Genomic DNA, 13,036 nt, shown 5'->3' on the forward strand with positions numbered 1-13,036 from the left:
GTATGTGTGTGTGTGTGTGTGTGTGTGTGTGTGTGTGTGTGTGTGTGTGTGTGTGTGTGTGTGTGTGTGTGTGTGTGTGTGTGTGTTGGTTTCAGCTGGCGCCCCTCTGTGACGAGATGGCATGTGCTGTGTGTTCATGCATTGGCACCAGTTCAGTGTGTGTGTGTATGTGTGTGTGTGTGTGTGTGCATGTGAATGTCGTCTCTGTGCAGAAGCAGCATCCCGCGGATTGTGATTGGACGACACAGGTCAGGTGAGGGAGGGGCTTCACCGCTTTGATGTATTTCTAGAGACACTTTGAAGCTGCAAATATGTTGCATCTCTGACTCCCATGTTGTAACAGAAAAGTATTATTTTATGATAGATCCTCGGATAGAATCCATTTTGACTTTCCACTAACTTTAGAGCAGATTCCCCACAGGGGGGCGTCACTTAGGTCAATGGGATAGTCTAACAACACGTGGTCAGAACCATCAGAACCCCTGGAAGTGGTCGTCGTCACCCATTGGTCGAGGATGGGAAACATGGCCGATGGTTTCTATGCACGACTCAGCCGGAACAACAACGCCCCTCATTGTGTTGTGCGGCTCGAGTCAGTCAGCAGGTCGACCCCGGAGGTCACAAGTGCTGCCTCGCTCGTGCGTGACATCAACGCTTCCCCTGTGACGCCTGAGGTCTTCCAGGTCAACAAGTCAAGTGACTTTTGTAGATATAGATATAGGTTTGATATGGATATAGGTTTGATATAGATATAGGTTTGATATAGATATAGGTTTGACAAAAGGTTGGGGGAAATGTTAAATATAACCACATAATGTAAAATAAATTTATAAATGTTATCTACACCTTTTAGATTCTTTGTTTTTTCTTTTACATTTGTCTATTTATTTGTGGTTATTTAGTATTTTTTCCATTTCATTTAAACAAGTCGATGCATGATGTAAGTTGTTTTTTCTGTAATACTGTCGTCTGTAACGTGTGCAAAAGTTCTATAATATTTTCTATCGCTATTCTTAACCTTAATATAAACTTTTAAACCCTAAATCTAAGATCTTAAACTTGTAAATATTAATCCTTAAATCTCGCATTTTTCTCCGTTTGTAAATTGAAGATTTAAATGAAGAAAAAAGTGAACCATTTTTACATGGACGTGCACCAGCACTTCCTTTTCTTTCTTTAGGATTTAGATTTAAGAGATAAATTCATGATTTAGATTTCATCTAATGTAAGTAATATTCAACAAATCATTCCCCATATTTGGTGATATTATTTCGTCAAATTGTTCGTTAACAGTTGTCATGTTCCACTTTATTTTGGTTTTATTTTGTACTCTCACTTCCTGTTCTTTCCCTTTCCCAGCTGACTAATGGCACACGTCTGGACCTCATAAGTAATGAAGAACCTCCTCTACCTCAATCACCTGAGTCCATACGTGGGTCCAGTCCATACAGATCAATGGATTCACTCTTCTTTCCTTTCTTTGAGTTCAATTGACGCTTTAGTTTATGTACTTATGTAGTTATTGGACTCGACAACTTGGTTTTCTGTTTTAAGTATTTGTGTGATTGTAATGAATAGACATGGTTTTACCTTCTGGGGTTTGTAAACCGACTGGTAACCAACTAGGGATTGTACAATTATCGGTCAAACTCTGGTGATTCTCCCTCAAACCATTGCAACATTTCCAAACATCCAACTGATGTTTCACCGTCACATGATCTTTACCTCCAGCAGGGGGATGAGATAGAGAGAGAGAGAGAGGGAAAGAGGCAGGAGGAGGGAGGACGGGAGAGAGAGAGAGAGAGAGAGAGAGAGCGAGAGAGAGAAGGGGGGAAGAACAGAGGGATGCGAGGGAAGCGCAGCATCAGAAAGCCGACAGTCTTTAGGAGGCTGCTCACGCTTTATTAGCAGACTTAGGGGAGGGGGGTCCTCCTCATCTCTGGACCGTCACTGTTCCAGGACGGTCTAAAGACCGGGGTTTTAGGTCTGCCATTTTTTTGGGCACTCCCGTAGTGGATTCCTGTTCTGGACGCGCTGGAATGCTGAGCTCAGGGTTCGTTGTCAGAGGGGGTGCGGACGATTGCTGAGTGGGGTCGGTTGCACTGCAGCACCAGGACTGGGCCTCTCCCCGGCTATGATGCCTGTGCCTTCAGGATCTTGAATGGAACCCTTACAGAGGATCCTGTCTCTCAGGAGGGGGAGGGGCTAGCACCCCTCTTCACCTCCCCTCGCCCGAAACATGAACTCTTCTGGCCAAAGTGAGTCGCCGCCGTTCTGCCTTCTGGGTTCCGTGGGCTACTCTGTGGCTCTGGACACCTGCGTCCTGGAGGCGACCGTGATCCTCTTCCTCACGGTGCTCATCATCGCCGGCAACCTGGTGGTGATCTCCGTCTTCCACTGCGCCCCCCTGCTGCACCACCACACCACCGGCCACTTCATCCAGACCATGGCGTACGCCGACCTCCTGGTGGGCATCAGCTGCCTCGTGCCGTCGCTGTCGCTCCTGCGCCACCTGGACGGGCTGGACGAGGCGCTCACCTGCAAGGCGTTCGGCTACACCGTGTCGGTGCTGAAGAGCGTCTCCATGGCCTCGCTGGCGTGCATCAGCCTGGACCGCTACATCGCCATCACCCGGCCGCTGTCCTACACCACGCTGGTGACGCCCTGCCGCCTGCGGGCCTGCATCGCCCTCATCTGGCTCTACTCGGCCCTCGTCTTCCTGCCCTCCTTCTTCGGATGGGGGAAACCGGGTTACCACGGGGACGTGTTCCGGTGGTGCGCCGACTCCTGGGCGACCGACCCCGGCTTCAGCACCTTCATCGTGGCGCTCCTCTACGCGCCCGCCGCCCTGACCGTCTGCTTCACCTACAGCAACATATTCAGGATCTGCCGCCAGCACACCCGGGAGATCACCCAACGACACGCCCGCTTCTCGTCGGTCGAGGGGGATCGAGTCGACCCGTGCGACGGCGCCACGGACAAACGCTACGCCATGGTCCTGTTCCGGATCACCAGCGTGTTCTACGTGCTGTGGATGCCGTACATCCTCTACTTCCTGCTGGAGAGCGCCGGCCTGTTCCGCCACAACGTGTTGTCCTTCTTCACCACCTGGTTGGCCATCAGCAACAGCTTCTGCAACTGTGTCATCTACAGTCTTTCCAACAGCGTCTTCCGCAAGGGCCTCGGGCGGCTCTTCAGCCCGCTCTTCGCCTCGTGCCGCAGCTGGGGTGGTAAGAAAAAGCCTTCCATACAGCGCTGAGTCCCGACGGGGAACTTGGTTTTCTTGGCTACTGGTCCAGCTGTGAGGGTTCGGGCAATGCCCGAGCCCCGAAGGGCCGTCACACCAATGTGTGTCAGGGGCTCTGTTAGGGGTCGTAGAGGTTGACGACTGCACGTCTGGTGCTGTCAGATCAGTGGACACGAGACCTGATCCTTTCAGGGTGAAACAGCAGATGCAAAAATATTTTCGTATACTTGATCGACAGCCTTCAGGTCTTCTTTCATTGAGATTTACATTGTTGACTTTGTCACTATAAAGCTTTACCCAAAAGTCTTCTGCTCGAAGATATTTATTTGGAGATCCATTCTCAGGGTTTTTTCGAAAGGGCTTCCAGGTCCAGGTTCTGTTGTTTGAGTGGAGTCTCTGTTTTGCACTCGTGTTGACAAGGGTCCAGGGCGCTTTTTGTAAATGTGCTCAAGTTGTTTGATGGTGAGTCAATGGTGAGCGTCTTGCCTCCAAACGTTCTCACAGTTCGTCCGCGGGGCTTCATGAAGTTTTGAGCGACTAGAGTTGAAGATTTTTAAGAACGCGGATCCTTCACAGAGTGATCTTTAAGATCCCATATTGTAGGGCAACGGTTTGTATTGAAAACTTTACATGTTTGGTCTGAATGCACCTTGATATTTTTCGTATTTTATTAAAAACTGAAACGTTTGATATCAAAAGTGACTCTGTGAACGCACATAGTGCATGTTAGCGAACAAACCTGTGAGCAAAGTATGGTGTAAAACATAAAGTGAGTAGTTCAGTAAGAAAGTTATTAGATGCTACTGGCTAGCGCTTGAATGCTAACTAGCTAAATTATAAAAAATAAAAATAATTTCGTTTTTCCGAGTTCCTCAATTTGAAGATAAGCACAACAATTTCTGAACAGTTACAATGGTTACACCCTGAAAATGACCGTCAGTTTTGTTTGTTTTGAACGCCTGAATACGCGAGTATGCTAGCGTTAGCTCCTCGACCAGCAAAACTTTGCCTGAACTGAACATGCTAATTTCTTGCTGTCAACTGTCAATCAAAGTTCAAATGGGTTTGTCCGTTGGTTTGTCACCAACTATATTCACGACGCTGACGACGCATCTCAGCTTTTGCTAGCACAGAGCTAACGTCGCGCTGGATGTCTTACCTTCTTGCCTTGTGATGTTCACTGACTTGTGTGTAGCATGTTTGTGGGGCAGAATCCCGCTTCCATGTGTGCGACTATCCAGGGTAGCTTTTCTTGTTTAATTGTTGCTGGAAACAATAAAGACTGGTGAGTTGGTCTCCTCCAGCTAAAGGGCTGTTAACTCTTGTGGTCGTCGGCATGTTTCACACTAAACTTTGTAAACGCACCAATAAACTACTTTTCAACCAGCGATTGATTCTGATTCTGGGGTCACTTCGGTCTGGTTCTGCTGCAGGAATCTAAAGTTGATCAATAAGTGGGGGTCCTGGGTTTGTCCTGGGGCCTCCTCCCAGTTCATTCATTCATACATTCACCTCACTAGTCCAGGACCAGACAACTAAAAAATCACGCAAGCCTTGGACGCTTTGAGTTGGTGCAGCATGTTCATTTTTTTTTAAAAACTTTAACTTTGTTTGTTACTTTATTTTATATCACACGACAGACTATTGTGTTTACCATAAAATTATTAAAACATCCTCACATATTCCTTTTTAATTAATTTCTTACAATATACGAGTCTCGACAGGTGTAGCAAAACCATGTTTGATTTAAGCTTATATATTATTATTATTATATATTGTAATTTTATGACGTTATTATAGCGATCTTGTTGTTTCATTTATTTATTTAGCGAAGGAATTTATTCTGGTTACACGACTTGCATGTAATGACTTTATCTAGTCCGTTATGCATGCCGGATTGAGTTTATCCGCCGCAAGTTGATGTCAACACTTCAAACAAAAGTACTGCATCAGATGTGTGTGATAACCCTGAACAAAGCCAGCGGTTCATTCTTCTGGTTTATTCTTGGTGAGCAGCTGATGAGCCCCGAGCAGGATACGCTCACCTGACACACACATGTAGTTCTGCAGTTTGACTCCTTTTTACAGACAGAATTTTGAATGTTAGAAACTGGGGAGCGTTCCCTGACCTCTTCTCCATCCCTCGATCCCTTTTTCCCCTCTTCTCTACTTTCTTCTTGTCAACCTCTCCTCGGTATTTAAAAGGCCGGTGATCATGTGATCACTGACCGCCACAAGCAGGAAGTCAAGGTTTATTTTTGGTCACAAAAAAAAAACATACAGTTGTTGTTTCTACATCCCATTATCAACTATATACATCTGCACATAGACAGGGTCCTGTGACATGTGGTGCTGATGAGGTCTGGTTCAGGGGTCGGGGGGTTCAGGTCCTGCGGGGTCAGAGGAGGTCGTGAGGACTGAGGTGGATGATGACAGGAGCAGCGACGGTGTTCGGCTGATAGAAAGATCCGTAAACTCCTCCTGCAGAAGAAGAAACACATGCGTTGATCCGTTGTCATGACAACGGGGAGTGTCAACATCTGATCAACGTCAGGATCTGGACTCACCGAAAGGAGGAAGTCCTCCTGCGGGGCTGAAGCCGAACGGGCCAGAGAAACCTGAAGCAGAGACACCAGTCAGAACCGGGTTTGGCCTGACGTTCGAGGTGGGACTCACCGGGGGGCAGGTAACCATGAGGGGGCGCCGCTGCGCTGATGTACGGAGTCTGCGGGATGATGGGAATTCTGGGAGGTGCCGCGGTCAGACCCGGGAACGTCAGCAGGGGAGGTACTGGTCGTGCTGTCTGTCACAGCAGAGAGGGAGACTTCTGTTGGTGTAACATCCTCTCTGGGCCACCAGGGCCGGTTCTGGACTCACCACTGGGGTGTTCAAGCGTTTCTTCTTGGTACCAGCAGAACCAGAGCTGCCGAACAGACTGTTGAGGGCCGCTAACGCCGCGCCGGCTTTAGCTACCTTCTTGTTGGGACCGGTACCACGAAACACCTGCCGGTCCACCTCCACCTGCCCGGCAGAACCAGAACCTTCAGAGTGAGTGTGTGTGTGTGCATGTGTGTGTGTGTTTATGTGACCTCGATGATGAAGCGTTTATCGTAGCTGCTGCCGCTCTCTGACACCAGCTGGTACTTAAGTCCTCGTCTCTTCTCGTTGAGTTCCATCACCGGGTTCTTCCCTCCGGCTGTCAGGATCGGACCTGAGGTTCTGGTCTGAACAGAAACCACAGAGTGTAAGAAGCATCGTTACTTAAATATCATGATTTTTTCATGACTCTGTATTGATAGGCATCTATTTTTTTCAAAATTCAAATCACAATTAATTTTTTTTTTTAAACATAGTTCTCTTAAAAAGTAGGTTTAAGTTAATTAAAACAATAAGATTTATTTCCAATTAACATGCAAAAATTTGAAGGATTTTTTTCCATTTTTTTTAGCTGCAATTAAACCTCCGGTCACTAGATGGCAGCAGTCATTATGTTCTCCGCATCTAAATAAGACCTGGGCGACCTTATGCGGACCTCATGAGGTCAAGGTTTGATCAGGTAGAAATTCCTCTCATAGTTAACCAACAATCTTATTTTGTATTTATTTTTATAAAGCAATTCAACTTATAACTTTATTATTTGTTTGTTTTAGGCCTTTTTTCCTTATTTTTTGAAAATTCTTTCCTGAATATAATTTTGAAGTAAATTGAGGAATTATTTTTTTAAAACATTCAAAAAAGTAAATTTAGTTTAGTTTTAAAATGTTGTGGAATGCCGACATCTATTTTATCCTGCAAGATCTCGTTGATGACTGAGGACGAGAGGATACAGTCGACTTCAACAGCTTTTAAAGCAGCATATCAGTGAAGGACTTATTTGCGTGCTAGCGCCCCCTCTCTGTCACTCACTCGCTCATCTATGTGTGTGTGTGTGTTTCACCTCGAGTGTGTCACTGGAGCAGCTGGAAAGCCGCTCGCTCTTTCCTTCTCCATCCGACTTCTCGTCGGCACTCAGAGAGTCGGACTCGTCGTCCACGTACCTGAGAGCCTGCAGCACCTGGAAGAGACGAACAGAACCAATCGGACCCCGAGAGGGAGGTTTGACCTCCTGGACTCACCTTCAGGGCCACCTGCAGCTTGGCCGTTCTCTTGGAGGTCCCGCTGGCCCGGTACGAGGCTCCCTGGACCTCCACGCTCATGGTGAAGACCGGCGAATGGACCGGGCCGGACTGGGACATCAGTCTGTACTGAAGGCCCGGCTGGAGCTGATTCAGACGCATCAGCGCGTTCATGGGATGGTTCGGATCCATCATCCTCCAGTCGGACACTGAATGACAGTCTAGTGGTGAGACGGAGGAACTACAACAATCTTGATAAACATGTTAAATCAAATATCATATAAATATCAAGAAATAGTTTTGGCTTTTGGCTCAGCTCTAAAATTCCCCTGACGGTCCGACTCCCTGATTTATACTATTGTTTATTATTATTTAATTAATTGCATTTGATACTTTTACAAGCTGACTTTAATATTTGAGTCACTTGTTAAACATTTTTTATTATTATTTATTTATTCTATATATTTCTTAAATAATTATTTATTATATTATTATTATACAACATTGGCAATAAACTAAAATATTGGCAAGTATTCATCTTGGTCAACAGAGGGCGCTGCAACACTGAGAACAATGAAACCAGATTTTAGAAAAAGATTTCGAAGGCAATTCTGGTCTCAAAGACTCAGAGTGTGTTGACAGTGATGCACCGTGAGTGTGTGTGTGTGTGTGTGTGTGTGTGTGTGTGTGTGTGTGTGTGTGTGTTGTAGGTAATTGCTTCTGCAGTATTAATCCCTCCATCGCTGCCTCCTTTGAAGAGCTGTTGATCCACTGAGGGTCCAGTTTATTACAGCGACGTCTCAAGTCATGACTGAGACTTTCACAGGAGGCACGAACACAAGTCGTAAATATCACAGAAGAAAATGTACAAGAAGCTCTGAGACAAATCTGATCTTTCTAGAACCTGCTGATCATGTGATGGTTCAGGTGCTGACAGAACTTAACTTCAGTAAAAACACATGATTACAAAATGAAAATGGTTGAATTTAAAATGTTGAAATATTTATGAAATATTTACATTTTTTTATAAATTTATATTAGCATTCAAATATTTAAATTCGGTTATATTATGTTTCTTTTTTTAAATTAAATAATGGATTAATACTATAATATTATATTAAAGAATAGTTTAATATTTTAATTTCAATAATCTAATAATATGGCTGGTTATTAAAGCAAAAGTCTTTTTTAATTCAAGTTCAAAAGGCTACACATTAAAAAATTGAATTTATAAACATATTTTTAAATGATTTAAATTAATAAAATCTATTTGTAATTATTGTAATCACATTCTTAAAATATTATATATATTTTTTAATTAAATTATTAAGAAACAAAAAAAAGAAATAATATAATTCACTTATTTAAAAAACAACAACAATTATTTATGATGAAAAGCGGCCAGTAGGGGGAGCAGGTAAACCAGTCACGTGACTTTTTGTTCGGACAACAAGGTTCTGATCACCTCTGACCCGCTTGATGACATCTTGGTCCTCGTTCGTCCGAGCTCTCTTCTGACCTGCTGACCAGAAACCAACAACTCAAAAAGCCGAAGATCCACAAGTCTCACTCGGACGCTCAGCGGTCCTGCTCACTCACCTTCGGTCCGGCCCGGCAAGCAGCCCCGGGTCTCCAGAGGGTCCATGTTCAAAACCTTGTGGATCTGACCGAAGGACAGGAGTCTCAGCGCGAGCTGGAACGAAAACAGACGAGTCAGTAATCGACAGAGAAATATCAAAGATATCATTATCAAAACCTGCCTGGAAGGCAAGAATCTGTATCAAAGATACTGTAGTAACAAGTATATATGTGTAGTATTGTCGAGTACTTGACTCTAGTGTTGCAGAATTTACAGACCTCTTGACTCTTGACAAAGTCGTAACTGCTTTCATTAGTTTTGAAACCAAAATATGTTCAAACATCAGCTTTAAAAGCTGCTGAAGTCGACTGTATCCTCTCGTCCTCAGTCATGCAGAATTTTAAGTGTAAATGCTGTGAGTGTGAGGTCGCTGACCTGGGCGCTGTGTGTGATGGCCTCGGCCTGGGAGGCGCCGAGGTCCCTCAGCACGTCTGTGGGCTCACGCTCACAGGGGTCGTAGAGTCCCGGACCACCTGACCGGGGATCACATGATCAACACAGTGATGCTCGAAAGAGAGACTGACTAAAGCCGGGGGTCAAAGGTCAAAGGTTTCGAGCAAAATTCTGGGGTCGTCGCAAATCTGTCAATCAAATCAGTAGTTACAAGTCTGCACTCAAGGACCAGACACCGACCTGGCAGGAGGATCCCTGAGGCCAGACACTCCATGACCCGTCGCAGCGCCTCCCCTGGTCCCAGCGGGCGACTGCAGGTGGCGATGGCTTTTTCACAGATGAGCTCGAGAGGCTGTGGAGAGAAAAAAAATCAAACTAGTGACTCTTTAACTCCAGCAGCAACACACACTCACCCAGCCTCTCAGCGGATGCCAGACCGCCAGTCTGGAACAAAAGTCTCTGAGGACCCGGATCACCACCACGCAGGACTTCAGGTCTGTCGCTCGTGCCTGCAGACCAAGAAAGAAGGAACTTGAAGTATTTTAAAATATTTTAATTTCACATTTTTACATATGAAGCTTCAAATTTAAATTCAAATAATTCAAAAATACATTTTCTAACTTAAATAACTTAACAAAAATCACTTTGGAATAGCGCCAAAATGTTTAAGACTCGGTTTAATCTCTGGGTCAAGGTGACCCGTAGGCCCAAAATTCAAATGTGTTTGTGGTATCCCTTGTGTTGTCTCTGGGTCAAGGTATTTATGGAAGCCAGGGAGGTCGTTCACCTTGACCCCAGAGACAACACAAGGGATACCACGAACACATTCGATTTTCGGGGCTTCGGGTCACCTTGACCCTGAGGTAACACAAGGGATAAGAAATGTAAGTAAGTAAGTAATTCTTATTTATATAGCACTTTTCCAGACCAGGGTCACAAAGCGCTTAAACAATAAAAACAATATTCAATAAAATATATACTTTAAAGATCAAGATAAAACTGAGAACACAACAGGAGTTCCAGAAAATCAAGGAAAAGCCTGGCAATGAATTAAAAAATATATCATTTAAAACTACATTTTATAATAATAATGATATCAAATTCTAAGTAATCTGTAGAAAACAATGAAGTTATTTAATTTTTTTTAATTCAGTTATTTAAAAAACAAATAATTGAATTAAATTATTTAAAAAATATTAAAAAACCAACAATTCACTATTCTGATGACACTCTCTTTACCCCACCTCACCTGGAACCACTTTGCCTGTCGGATGCAGGCGAGCGCCGCGCGACACTTGAGTGGATCCAGGACGTCGTCCTCTGAAGGTTCTGGAGGAGGAGAACAGGTGAACCGTGATCCTGGATCAGGACTATGAGAGTGAGGGTCCTCACCTCCCCCGCTGGTCTCCTCCCTCATGTCCGCGGAGGAGACCCTGACCTTCAGGGTCAGTCGAGGGTCTCCGCCGCTCACCACCAGGACGGCAGCGTCGGCGTCGCTGGCCCGGACCTCGAACGTCTCGTCTGTCGTGGTCTGGGAGACAAACCTGTGGTCGGTGACAACACCCAAAAAAAACAGACCCGATATCAGGCCCGGATTTGACCCGGTACCTGGATCTGCAGTGGTAGATTTTCGGCTAGTGTGTGCAACAGCTGCAGCGTGGGCTTCTCCCGGCACATCAGCACCAGGTCCACGACCAGGTCCCCTTTAATCAGCAGAGCCTTGGACACCAGACCGACCCGGGACACTCCACTGAGGACCGACCCGACGCCAGGCCTGAATGAAAGACGGGACTTGAGTGAAAATCTGACCCTCAAATCAAAAGTTATTCACTTTGTTTTACACTCACTTGTCTCCGTCGTCGCCAACAGCCGGATCGGCGCCGGCCCGCCGGTCCATCCAGTCCGAGACCCTCTTGAGCGCCAGCTCCACCGTGGACACCAGGCGCTGCACGGCCTCCAGCTGCCCGGCCGCCGGGTAGACGCTGTCATGCTTCGCCATCACGTGGCGGTCGTCGTTCGCCCAGGACCGCAATGACCTCTGGGAGGAGAGACTCGGTGACGGGACCAGAACCAAACCGAAGTCCGACCCAAACCCAAAGACACGCTCGTTTACATCAAATGTGACCACTTTTCGAAAACAAAAGTCTGGACAGTCCTGACCTAAAGGGACGCCATTGGTCAGTCCAGGACCACAGCATCAAAAAACCCTCCAGGACCAGGTCTTTGGACCCCCTTAAAGGGCTGGGATTGAACACTTACCTGCACTTCAATACTGGTTCTTGAGATCTTGCGATACTCGTTTCGATACATTACACAGTATACGTATAGTATAAATCTAGAGGTTAATTGTAACACTTTGGTAATTTTGCACTAAAAGCTAATTTATTAGCGAAGACTGGTTCAAACGAGGACCAGGACTTCGGCAGGTACTGACACTCCAAGAGAACTGAGAGTTTCTTGTTCTATGAAATCAAGCGGTTCATGACAGACGTACTCACCATTTCCAGGCTTCAGGGGGGGCCACGGAGGTTCAGGTCAGGACCAACAGTCCCTGGACTTTGTCTCTACATGTAGTCCCAGCTTTGGGGTTCAGATCCAGATGTGATGCGAGTCACTGTGGGACACAAAAATATGATCATCTGTTGGTGTAAAGGTGACTGTTGACCTGAACATGAAAAACGTCTTGTTCGGATTTAAATAGTATTTAACTGAACATTTTTCCTGTAAGAAAACCTTTAGTGCTTTAAAATGCACCTAAAGAATATAATAAAGGTATTATTATTATTAAGTGAGTTTTATTCTGTAAATGATTGTTTTTCAGTGGTTTTCTATTCCCCCATGCTTTTGAAAGCCCCATCTGATGTCATTGAACGCACCGTGATCTGTGGTGTGTTCATGTCGCATAAAGGTTTTCGTCTCTATTTGGTCAATAAAAAAAAAACTTTTTGAGGAAACTCATCAGGTCCGAGGTCATCCTGACTCACGCTCCCGCTGACCTACAGAGCTGGATTGTTGAAACGGATTAAATCACACTTGAGGTCTGTGAGCCGGAGGTTAATCCCAGCAGGTCCTCACACAGGTCAGAGGTCAAAAATCTCATTTTGGGGTTTATTAAATCTGGCTCACAGATGGACACTGTATTATGACCACCTGCTGGACGAGTACTTCCCCAGTGTCCACAGTGTTCAGTACCTTCAAATAAATGTAAAATATATTAATTAACCATCTTTTTCTCACCTACAGCCGATCATTTAAATTCTCATCCCCTGCTGGGCCACTGCTTGGCTGCTTCCCCACATTTCTTTCGCCGACTGTCCCATTTATTAGACCCAAATCAATGTCATTAACGGACGCCACAGGATGTCGATAGCAGGAATTGATCCATACAGTTAGTATGTATCAGCATTTTATTTTTTCACGATGACTCATCAACCTTCAACAGCACTATATCAATTATTTATCATATTTTTGCTTTCATATCCACTTTTTTTATCAGCTCTTAAAATGTTTGTTTTTCATTAAATGTGTTTAAAATATAATAATGAAATTAAAAATAAAATTGTCTTGCCTGCAGTTGATTCAAAACTCTGCAGTGAGAATTCTGACCTGCTCTAGTAGAAGAACTCACATTTCTCTGATCCT

At 45.1% G+C, this 13,036-nt stretch overlaps 2 protein-coding genes across 2 annotated transcripts; one reads left to right on the plus strand and one right to left on the minus strand.

Annotated features, from left to right (window-relative positions):
• Positions 1-2,239: 2,239 nt before the first annotated feature.
• On the plus strand, positions 2,240-3,259 carry LOC148087695 (putative G protein-coupled receptor 21). The gene has a single exon (XM_087797475.1). It carries the CDS (start codon positions 2,240-2,242, stop codon positions 3,257-3,259), a length of 1,020 nt encoding a protein of 339 aa, XP_087653601.1.
• A 2,123-nt stretch (positions 3,260-5,382) lies between these two features.
• On the minus strand, positions 5,383-11,414 carry LOC148087696 (spermatid perinuclear RNA-binding protein-like). Its single transcript, XM_087790337.1, has 15 exons — positions 11,242-11,414; positions 11,003-11,168; positions 10,644-10,925; positions 9,808-9,903; positions 9,635-9,746; positions 9,377-9,474; positions 8,962-9,055; positions 8,828-8,881; positions 7,363-7,571; positions 7,185-7,301; positions 6,337-6,471; positions 6,125-6,268; positions 5,924-6,050; positions 5,815-5,865; positions 5,383-5,728 (listed from the first exon to the last, which is right to left on the minus strand). The coding sequence occupies exons 1-15, from the start codon at positions 11,391-11,393 to the stop codon at positions 5,646-5,648; spliced, it is 1,920 nt and encodes a 639-aa protein (XP_087646463.1). The 5' UTR covers positions 11,394-11,414; the 3' UTR covers positions 5,383-5,645.
• Between the last annotated feature and the right edge of the window lie 1,622 nt (positions 11,415-13,036).

This window comes from Callionymus lyra, chromosome 1, assembly GCF_982586985.1.
Source record: "Callionymus lyra chromosome 1, fCalLyr1.hap1.1, whole genome shotgun sequence".
Classification (NCBI taxonomy): Eukaryota; Metazoa; Chordata; class Actinopteri; order Syngnathiformes; family Callionymidae; genus Callionymus; species Callionymus lyra.

Bases quoted from the DNA above. Each gene is read 5' to 3' on its own strand.
- LOC148087695 (XM_087797475.1), top strand. From the start codon at position 2,240: ATGAACTCTTCTGGCCAAAGTGAGTCGCCGCCGTTCTGCCTTCTGGGT.
- LOC148087696 (XM_087790337.1), bottom strand. From the start codon at position 11,393: ATGGCGAAGCATGACAGCGTCTACCCGGCGGCCGGGCAGCTGGAGGCC. The intron at 7,302-7,362 runs GTGAGTCCAGGA...CGTCTCTTCCAG, and splicing joins AGCTGCAGGTGGCCCTGAAG to GTGCTGCAGGCTCTCAGGTA. The intron at 6,051-6,124 runs GTGAGTCCAGAA...CTGCTGTGACAG, and splicing joins AACGCTTGAACACCCCAGTG to ACAGCACGACCAGTACCTCC.